The sequence below is a fragment of the Oncorhynchus nerka genome, linkage group LG11 (assembly GCF_034236695.1).
Source record: "Oncorhynchus nerka isolate Pitt River linkage group LG11, Oner_Uvic_2.0, whole genome shotgun sequence".
NCBI lineage: Eukaryota > Metazoa > Chordata > Actinopteri > Salmoniformes > Salmonidae > Oncorhynchus > Oncorhynchus nerka.
The window spans coordinates 16265866-16284288 of NC_088406.1; the positions used below are offsets into that span (position 1 = coordinate 16265866).

Below are 18423 nucleotides of genomic sequence, written 5' to 3' on the forward strand. Positions count from 1 at the left end.
CTCAGCTCTCCCTCCTCACCTTCCTTTTCTCTCTCATTCCTCTCTGTGATTTCCCTCTATCTGGCCCCCCCCTGCTGGCTGATATAGTCATAGCGCCCACAGACAGAGCTGTGAAATGCATACCGCTATGGACAACTCTCTACCACCCCTCCCTTTCTTCCCTCCCCTCTCTCCACCTCCCTCCCACTCCCTACCCCTCTCTCCACTCCCTCACACTCTCCACCCACTCTCTCCACCTCCCTCACTATCCACCTCTCTACACCTCCCTCTCCACCTCCCTCCCTCACGCTCTCTACCCCCTCTCTCCACCTCCCTCACCCCCTCTATCCACCTCTCTACACCTCCCTCACCCCCTCTCCACCTCCCTCCCTCACACTCTCTACCCCCTCTCTCCACCCCCTCTCTCCACCCCCCTCTCCACACCTCCCTCACCCACTCTCTCCCTGCCCCCATTATCTCCTGCTGTCTGTTGAATGTTTGAGTCCATTTAGGTTTAATGGGTCTGAGGGGAGGGGCAGAGCTAGGACAACCAATAGTATGTGTGGTGGGCGGGGTCAGAGCAGGAAGTGATAGTGTACATAAATAACTATCCACACTCCACTTCCTGTTAATGATCAGACATTAAATAGCTTTTATCTCCATGGAAGTGTACTGTAATGAGTCCATCTCCCTGCACTTCCTGTTTACCTACATACTACTTACCTGGCTGGAAACCTTTGTAGACTTTATGTTTGACTGTCTGGAGTTAGTCTGTCCTCCACTGCTGACCACAGTCACCTTAGAGAGACTGACGGTTGCTGACGTGCTGCTCCACCATAGACGTGATGATGATAACTGATATAACTTTCCACCATAGATGTTGGGCTGACAGGTGACCTGTGAGTGCTGATGGGATAGATTGAGTCCTCCAACGGCCCCTGTCAGTCGTATTGATTACCCAGCAGTGTATGTGTGTGTGTCCATGTATGTAACCTCTCTCTCACTCTAGACAGTAAAGCTGAAGGCAGAGGCTCGTTTGGACCTGCTGAGACAGGTGGGCGTTGCCGTGGATACCTGGCTGAAGAGCGCCATGAACCAGGTGATGGAGGAGCTGGAGAATGAGCGCTGGGCTACGCTAAACTATACTACCCACGATCCCTCACTCTCGGTGAGACACCTGCCCCCCCCCCTGCCTCTCACTACACCACCGTTCCACACTTTGGAGGAAACTACCCACAATCCCTCACTCTACACTACAGTCACTGAAATGCCTCTCTCCCACTACATGTCATCACCCCAGACTGTTTCTTTACCACAGGGCAACCAAGGCATGTGTGTGGGCTTCAGCACTTTGGCTTGTGTGTGTGTGTGTGTGTGTGTGTGTGTGTGTGTGTGTGTGTCAGCAGGATGTTGAGGTAAGCAGTCTCTGCTCATCTTCATCACTTAACATTCTGTTCATATGACACTGCAGCAACCACGAGAGAGGGGGGGTGAAGACTGAGAGGAAGGAGGGAGAGAGAGAGAGAGAGGGGGGGTGAAGACTGAGAGGAAGGAGGGAGAGAGAGGGGGTGGGTGAAGATTGAGAGGAAGGAGGGAGAGAGAGGGGGTGAAGACTGAGAGGAAGGAGAGAGAGGGGGTGAAGACTGAGAGGAAGGAGGGAGAGAGAGAGGGGGGGTGGGTGAAGACTGAGAGGAAGGAGGGAGAGAGAGAGGGGGGTGGAGAGAGAGAGGGGGTGGGTGAAGACTGAGGGAAGGAGGGAGAGGGAGGGGTGAAGACAGGAAGGAGGGAGAGAGAGAGAGAGGGGGGGGTGAAGACTGAGAGGAAGGAGGGAGAGAGAGAGAGGGGGGGTGAAGACTGAGGAAGGAGGGAGAGAGGGGGGGGGGTGAAGACTGAGAGGAAGGAGAGAGAGGGGGTGAAGACTGAGAGGAAGGAGAGAGAGAGGGGGTGGGTGAAGACTGAGAGGAAGGAGGGAGAGAGAGGGGGTGAAGACTGAGAGGAAGGAGAGAGAGAGGGGGTGGGTGAAGACTGAGAGGAAGGAGGGAGAGAGGGGGTGAAGACTGAGAGGAAGGAGAGAGAAAGGGGGGGTGAAGATTGGAGGAGGGGAGATGGGGAGAGTGATAATGGGAAACGGAAACCAAAGGAAAGGAGGAGGGTGAAGAGGAGGAGAAAGTGGATGACAGAAAGGAGAAGAGTGACAGAATGAGTGCTCTGTTCCATTGGCCCAGTGTTCATTTCACACCAGTCTGGTTTATCAGTGTGATGGAGAATGAAGTATCTTTTCCTCAAGGTGATAACTACTAGTATACTATAGTACCATCCTCTTGTTAGAATCCCTTCTGGCCATGATGATGACACCTGTTACATATTGATTTGTAAGAGCAGGAATTAGTAAGGACAGCTATGTTTGCTTTTTGCTTGACAACATCAAGGTGTTTATACATTATTAAAAGCAGAATGAGTTTCTTTTTTCGGGAAAGGGAACACACATCACACACACGACTAAGCTTCCTATCGGGAACATAGTGAGTTTTGAAAACACAGACAGACCAAAACCCTGATTGGGTTGCTGTATCCGGTCCCAAGGAGGGTGGGCCCATATGCCACCTGATCTCTCTGAGCCAATGAGGTTCCCTGAGGACAGTTAGAGGAGGGGTCAGGACATAAAGGTTTTACAGAGACACACTTCACATCATCTGACTCAGAAGGAGGAGAGAGAACCACACTGGAGCGTTGGAAGTAGCTCATTGTGATGTGTGTGTAGGGCCCAGTTGACCTGGAGCGGTCGGAGGGTGAGGAGAACATGGAGGTGTTTGATGACAGCAACTCCAGCCCCTCTGGGACTCTCAGGAACTACCCACTCACCTGCAAAGTCCTCTACTCATACAAGGTAATACACCCCCCTCTCCCCCCTTTTGCTCCCAGAACAGCCTCAATTCGTCGGGACATGAACTCTACAAGGTGTTGAAAGCGTTCCACAGGGATGCTGGTCCATGTTGACTCTACAAGGTGTTGAAAGCGTTCCACAGGGATGCTGGTCCATGTTGACTCTACAAGGTGTTGAAAGCGTTCCACAGGGATGCTGGTCCATGTTGACTCTACAAGGTGTTGAAAGCGTTCCACAGGGATGCTGGTCCATGTTGACTCTACAAGGTGTTGAAAGCGTTCCACAGGGATGCTGGTCCATGTTGACTCTACAAGGTGTTGAAAGCGTTCCACAGGGATGCTGGTCCATGTTGACTCTACAAGGTGTTGAAAGCGTTCCACAGGGATGCTGGTCCATGTTGACTCTACAAGGTGTTGAAAGCGTTCCACAGGGATGCTGGCCCATGTTGACTCTACAAGGTGTTGAAAGCGTTCCACAGGGATGCTGGTCCATGTTGACTCCATTGCTTTCCACAGTCGTGTCAAGTTGGCTGGATGTCCTTTGGGTGGTTTCTTGATACAGACAGGAAACTGTTGAGCGTGAAAAACCCAGCAGTGTTGCAGTTCTTGACACAACCGGTATGCCTGGCACCTAATTCCATACCCTGTTCAAAGTTATTTAAATCTTTTGTCTTGCCCGTTCACCCTCTGAATGGCACTCATACACAATCCATGTCTCAATTGTCTCAAGGCTTAAAAATCCTTCTTTAATCCGTCTCCTCCCCTTCACCTCCACTGATTTAAGTGGATTTAACAAGTGACATCAATAAGGGATCATAGCTTTCACCTGGGTTCACCTGGTCAGTCTGTCATAGAAAGAGCAGGTGTTCTTAATGTTTTGAACACTCAGTATATTTGCTTAGCTATGCTATAATGTATTTCCACAAACATTCTTTATCTAGACAGATGATGTAGTAATATGTACATCAACATGAAGGTGTGTAAAAGAGCTATGCAAACATTTTTGGCTCCACCAGGGTCAAGGGGCTCCACCCATCAGGGTCAAGGGGCTCCACCCATCAGGGTCAGGGGGCTCCACCCATCAGGGTCGGGTCAGGGGGCTCCACCCAGGGTCAGGGGGCTGCACCCATCAGGGTGAGGTCAGGGTCAAGGGGCTCCACCCATCAGGGTCAAGGGGCTCCACCCATCAGGGTCAAGGGGCTCCACCCATCAGGGTAAGGGTCAGGGGGCTCCACCCATCAGGGTCGGGTCAGGGGGCTCCACCCATCAGGGTCAGGGTGCTCCACTCTTCAGGGTCAGGGGCTCCACCCATCAGGGTCGGGTCAGGGTCAGGGGCTCCACCCATCAGGGTCAGGGGGCTCCACTCTTCAGGGTCAGGGGCTCCACTCATCAGGGTCAGGGGCTACACCCATCAGGGTCAGGGGCTCCACCCATCAGGGTCAGCTTCAGGGGGCTACACTCATTAGGGTCAGGGGCTCCACTCATTAGGGTCAGGGGCTCCACTCATTAGGGTCAGGGGCTCCACTCATTAGGGTCAGGGGCTCCACCCATCAGGGTCAGGGGGCTCCACCCATCAGGGTCAGGGGGCTCCACCCATCAGGGTCAGCTTCAGGGGCTCCACCCATCAGGGTCAGGGGGCTACACTCATTAGGGTCAGGGAGCTACACCCATCAGGGTCAGGGGGCTCCACTCTTCAGGGTCAGGGAATCCACTCTTCAGGGTCAGGGGCTCCACTCTTCAGGATCAGGGGCTCCACTCTTCAGGGTCAGGGGCTCCACTCATTAGGGTCAGGGGCTCCACTCTTCAGGGTCAGGGGCTCCACTCATTAGGTTCAGGGGCTACACCCATCAGGGTCAGGGGCTCCACCCATCAGGGTCAGCTTCAGGGGGCTCCACCCATCAGGGTCAGGAGCTCCACCCATCAAGGTCAGGGGCTCCACCCGTCAGGGTCAGATCAGGGTCAGGGGCTCCACTCTTCAGGGTCAGGGGGCTCCACTCTTCAGGGTCAGGGGCTCCACTCTTCAGGGTCAGGGGGCTCCACTCATTAGGGTCAGGGGGCTACACTCGTTAGAGTCAGGGGGCTCCACTCTTCAGGGTCAGGGGCTCCACTCATTAGGGTCAGGGGCTCCACCCATCAGGGTCAGGTCGGGGTCAGGAGCTCCACCCGTCAGGGTCAGGGGCTACACCCATCAGGGTCAGGGGCTCCACCCATCAGGGTCAGCTTCAGGGGCTCCACCCATCAAGGTCAGGGGCGTCACCCATCAGGGTCGGGGTCAGGGGCTCCACCCGTCAGGGTCAGGGGCTCCACCCATCAGGGGCAGGTCGGGGACAGGGGCTCCACCCATCAAGGTCAGGGTCAGGGGCTCCACCCGTCAGGGTCAGGGGCTCCACCCATCAAGGTCAGGGTCAGGGGCTCTACCCGTCAGGGTCAGATCAGGGTCAGGGGCTCCACCCATCAGGGTCAGGGGCTCCACCCATCAAGGTCAGGGGCTCCACCCGTCAGGGTCAGATCAGGGTCAGGGGCTCCACCCGTCAGGGGCTCCACCCATTAGGGTCAGGGGCTCTACCCTTCAGGGTCAGATCAGGGTCAGGGGCTCCACCCGTCAGGGTCAGGGGCTCCACCCACCAGGGTCGGGGTCAGGGGCTCCACTCTTCAGGGTCAGGGGCTCCACCCATCAGGGTCAGGATCAGGGGCTCCACTCATCAGGGTCAGAGTCAGGGGCTCCACTCGTTAGGGTCAGGGGCTCCACTCTTCAGGGTCAGGGGGCTCCACTCATCAGGGTCAGGGAGCTCCACTCATTAGGGTCAGGGGCTACACCCATCAGGGTCAGGGGCTCCACCCATCAGGTCAGGGGCTCCACCCATCAGGGTCAGGGGCTCCACCCATCAAGGTCAGGGGCTCCACCCATCAAGGTCAGGGTCAGGGGGCTCCATCAGGGTCAGGGGGCCCATCAGGGTCAGGTCAGGGTCAGGGGCTCCACTCGTCAGGGTCAAGTCAGGGTCAGGGGGCTCCACTCGTCAGGGTCAGGGGCTACACCCATCAGGGTCAGGGGCTCCACCCATCAGGGTCAGGGGGCTACACCCATCAGGGTCAGGGGCTCCACCCGTCAGGGTCAGGGGCTCCACTCTTCAGGGTCAGCGGGCTACACTTGTCAGGGGCTCCACCCATTAGGGTCAGGTTCAGGGGGCTCCACTGCGTCAGGTCAGGTTCAGGGGGCTACACTCGTCAGGGTCAGGGGCTCCACCCATCAGGGTCAGGGGCTCCACCCATCAGGGTCAGGGGCTCCACCCATCAGGGTCAGGGGGCTCCACCCATCAGGGTCAGGGGCTCCACCCATCAGGGTCAGGATCAGGGGGCTCCACTCATCAGGGTCAGAGTCAGGGGCTCCACTCTTCAGGGTCAGGGGCTCCACTCTTCAGGGTCAGGGGCTCCACTCATCAGGGTCAGGGAGCTCCACTCATTAGGGTCAGGGGCTACACCCATCAGGGTCAGGGGGCTCCACCCATCAGGGTCAGGGGCTCCACCCATCAAGGTCAGGGGCTCCACCCATCAGGGTCAGGGGGCTCCATCAGGGTCAGGGGCCCATCAGGGTCAGGTCAGGGTCAGGATCAGGGGCTCCACTCATCAGGGTCAGGGGCTCCACTCAGTCAGGGTCAAGTCAGGGTCAGGGGCTACACCCATCAGGGTCAGGGGCTCCACCCATCAGGGTCAGGGGCTCCACTCTTCAGGGTCAGCGGGCTACACTTGTTAGGGGCTCCACCCATTAGGGTCAGGTTCAGGGGCTACACTCGTCAGGGTCAGGGGCTCCACCCATCAGGGTCAGGGGACTCCACCCGTCAGGTCAGGGTCAGGGGCTCCACCCATCAGGGTCAGGATCAGGGGCTCCACTCATTAGGTTCAGGGGCTCCACTCGTCAGGTTCAGGGGGCTACACCCATCAGGGTCAGGGGGCTCCACCCATCAGGGTCAGGTCAGGGGGCTCCACTCATCAGGGTCAGGGGGCTCCACTCATCAGGGTCAGGGGGCTCCACTCTTCAGGGTCAGGGGGCTACATCCATCAGGGTCAGGGGGCTCCACCCGTCAGGGTCAGCTCAGGGGGCTCCACCCGTCAGTGTCAGGTCAGGGGGCTCCACCCATCAGGGTCAGGGGGCTCCACCCATCAGGGTCAGGGGGCTCCACTCGTCAGGGTCAGGGGCTCCACCCATCAGGGTCAGGGGGCTCCACCCATCTGAACACTGAACGCATGTAACATTAGAGCCATAAAATATCAGTTTGTATTGTCCATTGGTTAATACTCTCCTCTCCTCCTCTCCTCCTTTTCTCCTCTCCTCCGTTTCTCCTCTCCTCCTTTCCTCCTCCTCTCTGTCTGTCTGTCTGTCTGTCTGTCTGTCTGTCTGTCTGTCTGTCTGTCTGTCTGTCTGTCTGTCTCCCTCCGCCCGTCCGTGTCTCTGTCTGTGTCTCTATCTGTGTCTCTAGGCATCTCAGCCAGATGAGTTGAGTATAGAGGAGCATGAGATGTTGGAGGTGATAGAGGATGGAGACATGGAGGACTGGGTCAAGGTAACAACAACAATCAAATCAAAGTTTGTCACGTGCGCCGAATACAACAGGTGTAGTATACCTTACAGTGAAATGCTGAATACAACAGGTGTAGTAGACCTTACAGTGAAATGCTGAATACAACAGGTGTAGTAGACCTTACAGTGAAATGCTGAATACAACAGGTGTAGTAGACCTTACAGTGAAATGCTGAATACAACAGGTGTAGTAGACCTTACAGTGAAATGCCGAATACAACAGGTGTAGTAGACCTTACAGTGAAATGCCGAATACAACAGGTGTAGTAGACCTTACAGTGAAATGCTGAATACAAGAGGTGTAGTAGACCTTACAGTGAAATGCTGAATACAAGAGGTGTAGTAGACCTTACAGTGAAATGGTGAATACAACAGGTGTAGTAGACCTTACAATGAAATGCTGAATACAACAGGTGTAGTAGACCTTACAGTGAAATGCCGAATACAACAGGTGTAGTAGACCTTACAGTGAAATGGTGAATACAACAGGTGTAGTAGACCTTACAGTGAAATGCTGAATACAACAGGTGTAGTAGACCTTACAGTGAAATGCTGAATACAACAGGTGTAGTAGACCTTACAGTGAAATGCTGAATACAACAGGTGTAGTAGACCTTACAGTGGAATGCTGAATACAACAGGTGTAGTAGACCTTACAGTGAAATGCTGAATACAACAGGTGTAGTAGACCTTACAGTGAAATGCTGAATACAACAGGTGTAGTAGACCTTACAATGAAATGCTGAATACAACAGGTGTAGTAGACCTTACAGTGAAATGCCGAATACAACAGGTGTAGTAGACCTTACAGTGAAATGGTGAATACAACAGGTGTAGTAGACCTTACAGTGAAATGCTGAATACAACAGGTGTAGTAGACCTTACAGTGAAATGCTGAATACAACAGGTGTAGTAGACCTTACAGTGAAATGCTGAATACAACAGGTGTAGTAGACCTTACAGTGGAATGCTGAATACAACAGGTGTAGTAGACCTTACAGTGAAATGCTGAATACAACAGGTGTAGTAGACCTTACAGTGAAATGCTGAATACAACAGGTGTAGTAGACCTTACAGTGAAATGCTGAATACAACAGGTGTAGTATACCTTACAGTGAAATGCCGAATACAACAGGTGTAGTAGACCTTACAGTGAAATGCCGAATACAACAGGTGTAGTAGACCTTACAGTGAAATGCCGAATACAACAGGTGTAGTAGACCTCACAGTGAAATGCTGAATACAACAGGTGTAGTAGACCTTACAGTGAAATGCTGAATACAACAGGTGTAGTAGACCTTACAGTGAAATGCTGAATACAACAGGTGTAGTAGACCTTACAGTGAAATGCTGAATACAACAGGTGTAGTATACCTTACAGTGAAATGCTGAATACAACAGGTGTAGTATACCTTACAGTGAAATGCTGAATACAACAGGTGTAGTAGACCTTACAGTGAAATGCCGAATACAACAGGTGTAGTAGACCTTACAGTGAAATGCTGAATACAACAGGTGTAGTAGACCTTACAGTGAAATGCTGAATACAACAGGTGTAGTAGACCTTACAGTGAAATGCCGAATACAACAGGTGTAGTAGACCTTACAGTGAAATGCCGAATACAACAGGTGTAGTAGACCTTACAGTGAAATGCCGAATACAACAGGTGTAGTAGACCTTACAGTGAAATGCTGAATACAACAGGTGTAAACCTTACAGTGAAATACTGAATACAACAGGTGTAGTAGACCTTACAGTGAAATGCCAAATACAACAGGTGTAGTAGACCTTACAGTGAAATGCTGAATACAACAGGTGTAGTAGACCTTACAGTGAAATGCTGAATACAAGAGGTGTAGTAGACCTTACAGTGAAATGCCGAATACAACAGGTGTAGTAGACCTTACAGTGAAATGCTGAATACAAGAGGTGTAGACCTTACAGTGAAATGCCGAATACAACAGGTGTAGTAGACCTTACAGTGAAATGCTGAATACAAGAGGTGTAGTAGACCTTACAGTGAAATGCTGAATACAAGAGGTGTAGACCTTACAGTGAAATGCTGAATACAACAGATGTAGTAGACCTTACAGTGAAATGCTGAATACAACAGGTGTAGTAGACCTTACAGTGAAATGCTGAATACAAGAGGTGTAGTAGACCTTACAGTGAAATGCCGAATACAACAGGTGTAGTAGACCTTACAGTGAAATGCTGAATACAACAGGTGTAGTAGACCTTACAGTGAAATGCTGAATACAAGAGGTGTAGTAGACCTTACAGTGAAATGCTGAATACAAGAGGTGTAGACCTTACAGTGAAATGCCGAATACAACAGGTGTAGTAGACCTTACAGTGAAATGCTGAATACAAGAGGTGTAGTAGACCTTACAGTGAAATGCTGAATACAAGAGGTGTAGACCTTACAGTGAAATGCTGAATACAACAGATGTAGTAGACCTTACAGTGAAATGCTGAATACAACAGGTGTAGTAGACCTTACAGTGAAATGCCGAATACAACAGGTGTAGTAGACCTTACAGTGAAATGCTGAATACAACAGGTGTAGACCTCACAGTGAAATGCTGAATACAACAGGTGTAGTAGACCTTACAGTGAAATGCTGAATACAACAGGTGTAGTATACCTTACAGTGAAATGCTGAATACAACAGGTGTAGTAGACCTTACAGTGAAATGCTGAATACAAGAGGTGTAGTAGACCTTACAGTGAAATGCTGAATACAAGAGGTGTAGACCTTACAGTGAAATGCTGAATACAACAGATGTAGTAGACCTTACAGTGAAATGCTGAATACAACAGGTGTAGTAGACCTTACAGTGAAATGCTGAATACAACAGGTGTAGTAGACCTTACAGTGAAATGCTGAATACAAGAGGTGTAGTAGACCTTACAGTGAAATGCTGAATACAAGAGGTGTAGACCTTACAGTGAAATGCTGAATACAACAGGTGTAGTAGACCTTACAGTGAAATGCTGAATACAACAGGTGTAGTAGACCTTACAGTGAAATGCTGAATACAACAGGTGTAGTAGACCTTACAGTGAAATGCTGAATACAACAGGTGTAGTAGACCTTACAGTGAAATGCTGAATACAACAGGTGTAGTAGACCTTACAGTGAAATGCTGAATACAACAGGTGTAGTAGACCTTACAGTGAAATGCTGAATACAACAGGTGTAGTAGACCTCACAGTGAAATGCTGAATACAACAGGTGTAGTAGACCTTACAGTGAAATGCTGAATACAACAGGTGTAGACCTCACAGTGAAATACTGAATACAACAGGTGTAGTAGACCTTACAGTGAAATGCTGAATACAACAGGTGTAGTAGACCTTACAGTGAAATGCTGAATACAAGAGGTGTAGTAGACCTTACAGTGAAATGCTGAATACAAGAGGTGTAGACCTTACAGTGAAATGCCGAATACAACAGGTGTAGTAGACCTTACAGTGAAATGCTGAATACAAGAGGTGTAGTAGACCTTACAGTGAAATGCTGAATACAAGAGGTGTAGACCTTACAGTGAAATGCTGAATACAACAGATGTAGTAGACCTTACAGTGAAATGCTGAATACAACAGGTGTAGTAGACCTTACAGTGAAATGCCGAATACAACAGGTGTAGTAGACCTTACAGTGAAATGCTGAATACAACAGGTGTAGTAGACCTTACAGTGAAATGCCGAATACAACAGGTGTAGTAGACCTTACAGTGAAATGCTGAATACAACAGGTGTAGTAGACCTTACAGTGAAATGCTGAATACAACAGGTGTAGTAGACCTTACAGTGAAATGCTGAATACAACAGGTGTAGTAGACCTTACAGTGAAATGCTGAATACAACAGGTGTAGTAGACCTTACAGTGAAATGCTGAATACAACAGGTGTAGTAGACCTTACAGTGAAATGCTGAATACAACAGGTGTAGTAGACCTTACAGTGAAATGCTGAATACAACAGGTGTAGTAGACCTTACAGTGAAATGCTGAATACAACAGGTGTAGTAGACCTCACAGTGAAATGCTGAATACAACAGGTGTAGTAGACCTTACAGTGAAATGCTGAATACAACAGGTGTAGTAGACCTTACAGTGAAATGCTGAATACAACAGGTGTAGTAGACCTTACAGTGAAATGCTGAATACAACAGGTGTAGTAGACCTTACAGTGAAATGCTGAATACAACAGGTGTAGTAGACCTCACAGTGAAATGCTGAATACAACAGGTGTAGTAGACCTTACAGTGAAATGCTGAATACAACAGGTGTAGACCTCACAGTGAAATACTTACTTACAGGCTCTAACCAATAGTGCAAAAAAGGTATTACGTGAACAATAGGTAAGTAAAGAACTAAAACAACAGTAAAAAGACATTGAATAATAACAGTAGTGAGGCTATATAGAGATATGATGCACTGTAGAGATATGATGTAGTGTAGAGATATATACAGTAGTGAGGCTATATAGAGATATGATGTAGTGTAGAGATATATACAGTAGTGAGGCTATATAGAGATATGATGTACTGTAGAGATATGATGTAGTGTAGAGATATATACAGTAGTGAGGCTATATAGAGATATGATGCACTGTAGAGATATGATGTAGTGTAGAGATATATACAGTAGTGAGGCTATATAGAGATATGATGCACTGTAGAGATATGATGTAGTGTAGAGATATATACAGTAGTGAGGCTATATACAGTAGTGAGGCTATATAGAGATATGATGCACTGTAGAGATATGATGTAGTGTAGAGATATATACAGTAGTGAGGCTATATAGAGATATGATGCACTGTAGAGATATGATGTAGTGTAGAGATATATACAGTAGTGAGGCTATATAGAGATATGATGTAGTGTAGAGATATATACAGTAGTGAGGCTATATAGAGATATGATGTACTGTAGAGATATGATGTAGTGTAGAGATATATACAGTAGCGAGGCTATATAGAGATATGATGCACTGTAGAGATATGATGTAGTGTAGAGATATATACAGTAGTGAGGCTATATAGAGATATGATGCACTGTAGAGATATGATGTAGTGTAGAGATATATACAGTAGTGAGGCTATATAGAGATATGATGCACTGTAGAGATATGATGTAGTGTAGAGATATATACAGTAGTGAGGCTATATAGAGATATGATGCACTGTAGAGATATGATGTAGTGTAGAGATATATACAGTAGTGAGGCTATATAGAGATATGATGCACTGTAGAGATATGATGTAGTGTAGAGATATATACAGTAGTGAGGCTATATAGAGATATGATGCACTGTAGAGATATGATGTAGTGTAGAGATATATACAGTAGTGAGGCTATATAGAGATATGATGTAGTGTAGAGATATGATGTAGTGTAGAGATATATACAGTAGTGAGGCTATATAGAGATATGATGTACTGTAGAGATATGATGTAGTGTAGAGATATATACAGTAGTGAGGCTATATAGAGATATGATGCACTGTAGAGATATGATGCACTGTAGAGATATGATGTAGTGTAGAGATATATACAGTAGTGAGGCTATATAGAGATATGATGCACTGTAGAGATATGATGCACTGTAGAGATATGATGTAGTGTAGAGATATATACAGTAGTGAGGCTATATAGAGATATGATGCACTGTAGAGATATGATGTAGTGTAGAGATATATACAGTAGTGAGGCTATATAGAGATATGATGCACTGTAGAGATATGATGTAGTGTAGAGATATATACAGTAGTGAGACTATATAGAGATATGATGCACTGTAGAGATATGATGTAGTGTAGAGATATATACAGTAGCGAGGCTATATACAGTAGAGAGACTATATACAGTAGCGAGACTATATACAGTAGAGAGACTATATACAGTAGAGAGACTATATACAGTAGCGAGACTATATACAGTAGAGAGACTATATACAGTAGCGAGGCTATATACAGTAGAGAGGCTATATACAGTAGAGAGACTATATACAGTAGCGAGGCTATATACAGTAGAGAGGCTATATACAGTAGCGAGGCTATATACAGTAGCGAGACTATATACAGTAGAGAGACTATATACAGTAGAGAGACTATATACAGTAGAGAGACTATATACAGTAGCGAGACTATATACAGTAGAGAGACTATATACAGTAGCGAGGCTATATACAGTAGAGAGGCTATATACAGTAGAGAGACTATATACAGTAGCGAGACTATATACAGTAGAGAGACTATATACAGTAGCGAGGCTATATACAGTAGCGAGGCTATATACAGTAGAGAGGCTATATACAGTAGAGAGGCTATATACAGTAGAGAGACTATATACAGTAGCGAGACTATATACAGTAGCGAGGCTATATACAGTAGCGAGGCTATATACAGTAGCGAGACTATATACAGTAGAGAGACTATATACAGTAGAGAGACTATATACAGTAGCGAGACTATATACAGTAGAGACTATATACAGTAGCGAGGCTATATACAGTAGAGAGGCTATATACAGTAGAGAGACTATATACAGTAGCGAGACTATATACAGTAGAGAGACTATATACAGTAGCGAGGCTATATACAGTAGCGAGGCTATATACAGTAGAGAGGCTATATACAGTAGAGAGGCTATATACAGTAGAGAGACTATATACAGTAGCGAGACTATATACAGTAGCGAGGCTATATACAGTAGCGAGGCTATATACAGTAGCGAGACTATATACAGTCGCGAGGCTATATACAGTAGAGAGGCTATATACAGTAGAGGCTATATACAGTAGAGAGACTATATACAGTAGCGAGGCTATATACAGTAGCGAGGCTATATACAGTAGCGAGACTATATACAGTCGCGAGGCTATATACAGTAGAGAGGCTATATACACAGTAGAGAGGCTATATACAGTAGCGAGGCTACATACAGTAGAGAGGCTATATACAGTAGAGAGGCTATATACACAGTAGAGAGGCTATATACAGTAGCGAGGCTACATACAGTAGAGAGGCTATATACAGTAGAGAGGCTATATACACAGTAGAGAGGCTATATACACAGTAGAGAGGCTATATACACAGTAGCGAGGCTATATACAGTAGCGAGGCTATATACAGTAGAGAGGCTATATACAGTAGAGAGGCTATATACAGTAGAGAGGCTTTATACAGTAGAGAGGCTACATACAGACACCGGTTAGTCGGGCTGATTGAGGTAGTATGTACATGTAGATATGGTTAATGTGACTATGCATATATGATGAACAGAGAGTAGCAGAAGCGTAAAAGAGGGGTTGGTGGGTGGCGGGACACAATGCAGATAGCCCGGTTAGCTAATGTGCAGTAGCACTGGTTGGTCGGCCAATTGAGGTAGTATGTACATGAATGTATAGTTAAAGTGATGCAGCTGTAGAACCTTTTGAGGATCTCAGGACCCATGCCAAGTCTTTTTAGTTTCCTGAGGGGGAATAGACTTTGTCGTGTCCTCTTCATGACTGTCTTGGTGTGCTTGGACCATGTTAGTTTGTTGGTGATGTGGACACCAAGGATCTTGAAGCTCTCAACCTGCTCCACTACAGCCCCGTCGATGAGAATGGGGGCGTGCTCTGTCCTCCTTTTCCTGTAGTCCACAATCATCTCCTTAGTCTTGGTTACGTTGAGGGAGAGGTTGTTATTCTGGCACCACCCGGCCAGGTCTCTGACCTCCTCCCTGTAGGCAGACACTAAACACACAGCACTGCCTAATATAGTCATCTTTCATTGGTTGACCAGGGCTGTCCTTTAACACAGAGCTCTGTAATTGGTTCATGGTCTAACGTCCTGTTGTGTGATTGGTTGTTTCAGGCGAGAAGTAAGACAGGGCTGATTGGCTACGTCCCAGAGAAGTATCTTCAGTTCCCCACCTCTAGCAGCCTACTGAGCATGCTCCAGTCTCTCGCTGTGTTGGACGCTCGCTCACACACCTCCTCCAACTCCACCGAGCCAGAGATACACACTGGCAGCATCAACGGAGACGCCAGCTGTAAGAACACACCACTACACACACATGCAAACACCACTACACACACATGCAAACACCACTACACACACATGCAAACACCACTACACACACATGCACAAAAACTAGGCAAATACAAACCCTCTCAAAGAATATAAACACATTTCCAACTTGTTTGTCAGATCAAGACGTTGATGGAAACAAAGATCTGAACCCAATGTGTGTTAACTTCAGTAGGTTCAAGCCTCATGGATGGTTCCAGAATGTAATTATAATCCTCCTCTCCCCTCTCCTCTCTCCCCCCTCTCACTCTCCCCCTCTCACTCTCCCCTCTCTCCTCCTCTCCCCTCTCCTCTCTCCTCCTCTCTCCCCCTCTCCTCTCTCCTCTCTCCCCCTCTCATTCTCCCCCTCTCCCTCTCCTCTCCTCTCTCCCTCCTCTCTCCCTCCTCCTCTCTCCTCCCTCCCCTCTCCTCTCTCCCCCCTCTTCCCTCTCCTCTCCCCCCCTCCTCTCTCCTCCCTCTCCTCTCCTCTCTCCCCCCCCCCCTCTTCCCTCCTCTCTCCCCCTCCTCTCTCCTCCCTCCCCTCTCCTCTCTCCCCCTCCTCTCTCCTCCCTCCCCCTCCTCTCTCCTCCCTCCTCTCTCCTCTCTCCCCCTCTCATTCTCCCCCTCTCTCCTCCTCTCCTCTCTCCCTCCTCTCTCCCCTCCTCCCTCCCCTCTCCTCTCTCCCCCTCTTCCCTCTCCTCTCTCCCCCTCTTCCCTCTCCTCTCTCCCCCCTCCTCCTCTCTCCTCCCTTTCCTCTCCTCTCTCCTCTCTCCTCTCTCCCCCTCTTCCCTCTCCTCTCTCCCCCCCTCCTCTCTCCTCCCTCCCCTCTCCTCTCTCCCCCTCCTCTCTCCCCCTCCTCTCTCCTCCCTCCTCTCTCCTCCCTCCCTCCCCTCTCTCCTCTCTCCTCCCTCCTCTCTCCTCCCTCCTCTCTCCCCCTCTTCCCCCTCCTCTCTCCCCCTCCTCTCTCCTCCCTCTCCTCTCTCCCCCTCTTCCCTCTCCTCTCTCCCCCTCCTCTCTCCCCCTCCTCTCTCCTCCCTCCCCTCTCCTCTCTCCCCCTCTTCCCTCTCCTCTCTCTCCCCCTTCTTCCCTCTCCTCTCTCCTCCCTCCTCTCTCCTCCCTCCTCCCTCCCCCTCCTCTCTCCCCCTCCCCTCTCCTCTCTCCCCCCTCCTCTCTTCCCTCTCCCCAGTGAGTTTTGTGAGGGCGCTGTATGACTACGATGGTCAGGCGGATGAGGAGCTGTCCTTCCCAGAGGGGGCTGTCATCCGTCTGCTTAACAGAGACACCCAAACAGACGATGGCTTCTGGGAGGGAGAGTTCAACGGACGAGTGGGAGTCTTCCCTTCTGTACTGGTGGAGGACCTGACTGAGAGCAGAGAGAACAGAGTAGACAAACTGGTACACACACACACTGGGGAGCAGACACATTGGTACACACACACACTTGAGAGCACACAAGCACACAAATGCATGCATGCACGCTAGTGCTGAGCGATTAATCAACATTCCTGGGTATTTTACGTTTTTTTAAACAACTAATTGACTGAAGTAGGTTCAATTATTTAAATTCCATTTCCTTTTTTTTTTCTTTTCTTCAGCACATTGCACAGTTTCTCTAGCGATAAATCAGATCCAGCCGGAACTGTGCGATGTTGTAGTTTCCAACAGTATGAAAAATATATACACTCACTACTGTAAGTCTCTGGATAAGAGAGTCTGCTAAATGACTCACTACTGTAAGTCTCTCTGGATAAGAGTGTCTACTAAATGACTCACTACTGTAAGTCTCTCTGGATAAGAGAGTCTGCTAAATGACTCACTACTATAAGTCTCTCTGGATAAGAGTCTGCTAAATGACTCCCTACTGTAAGTCTCTCTGGATAAGAGTGTCTGCTAAATGACTCACTACTGTAAGTCTCTCTGGATAAGAGCGTCTGCTAAATGACTCACTACTGTAAGTCTCTCTGGATAAGAGTGTCTGCTAAATGACTCCCTACTGTAAGTCTCTCTGGATAAGAGAGTCTGTTAAATGACTCACTACTGTAAGTCTCTCTGGATAAGAGAGTCTGCTAAATGACTCACTACTGTAAGTCTCTCTGGATAAGAGTGTCTGCTAAATGACTCACTACTGTAAGTCTCTCTGGATAAGAGAGTCTGCTAAATGACTCACTACTGTAAGTCTCTCTGGATAAGAGTGTCTGCTAAATGACTCCCTACTGTAAGTCTCTCTGGATAAGTGTCTGCTAAATGACTCCCTACTGTAAGTCTCTCTGGATAAGAGTGTCTGCTAAATGACTCACTACTGTAAGTCTCTCTGGATAAGAGAGTCTGCTAAATGACTCACTACTGTAAGTCTCTCTGGATAAGTGTCTACTAAATTACTCACTACTGTAAGTCTCTCTGGATAAGAGTGTCTGCTAAATGACTCACTACTGTAAGTCTCTCTGGATAAGAGAGTCTGCTAAATGACTCACTACTGTAAGTCTCTCTGGATAAGAGTACCTGCTAAATGACTCACTACTGTAAGTCTCTCTGGATAAGAGAGTCTGCTAAATGACTCACTACTGTAAGTCTCTCTGGATAAGAGCGTCTGCTAAATGACTCCCTACTGTAAGTCTCTCTGGATAAGAGAGTCTGCTAAATTACTCCCTACTGTAAGTCTCTCTGGATAAGAGTGTCTACTAAATGACTCCCTACTGTAAGTCTCTCTGGATAAAAGAGTCTGTTAAATGACTCACTACTGTAAGTCTCTCTGGATAAGAGTGTCTGCTAAATGACTCCCTACTGTAAGTCTCTCTGGATAAGAGTGTCTGCTAAATGACTCCCTACTGTAAGTCTCTCTGGATAAGAGAGTCTGCCAAATGACTCACTCACTACTGTAAGTCTCTCTGGATAAGAGTGTCTGCTAAATGACTCACTACT

At 48.2% G+C, this 18423-nt stretch overlaps 1 protein-coding gene across 4 annotated transcripts in view; it reads left to right on the forward strand.

Moving 5' to 3' along the window:
- Positions 1-18423, forward strand: part of LOC115124410 (F-BAR and double SH3 domains protein 2-like) — a 124297-nt gene that overhangs the window by 100685 nt on the left and 5189 nt on the right. For 2 of the 4 annotated variants that reach the window (XM_065024247.1, XM_065024249.1), the window contains 5 exons: positions 989-1147; positions 2741-2866; positions 7338-7421; positions 15310-15487; positions 16691-16899. In XM_065024247.1, the coding sequence (XP_064880319.1) occupies positions 989-1147; positions 2741-2866; positions 7338-7421; positions 15310-15487; positions 16691-16899 (756 nt within the window). The remainder of the gene's footprint in view (positions 1-988; positions 1148-2740; positions 2867-7337; positions 7422-15309; positions 15488-16690; positions 16900-18423) is intronic. The other 2 variants (XM_065024248.1, XM_065024250.1) reach the window with 2 other exon arrangements.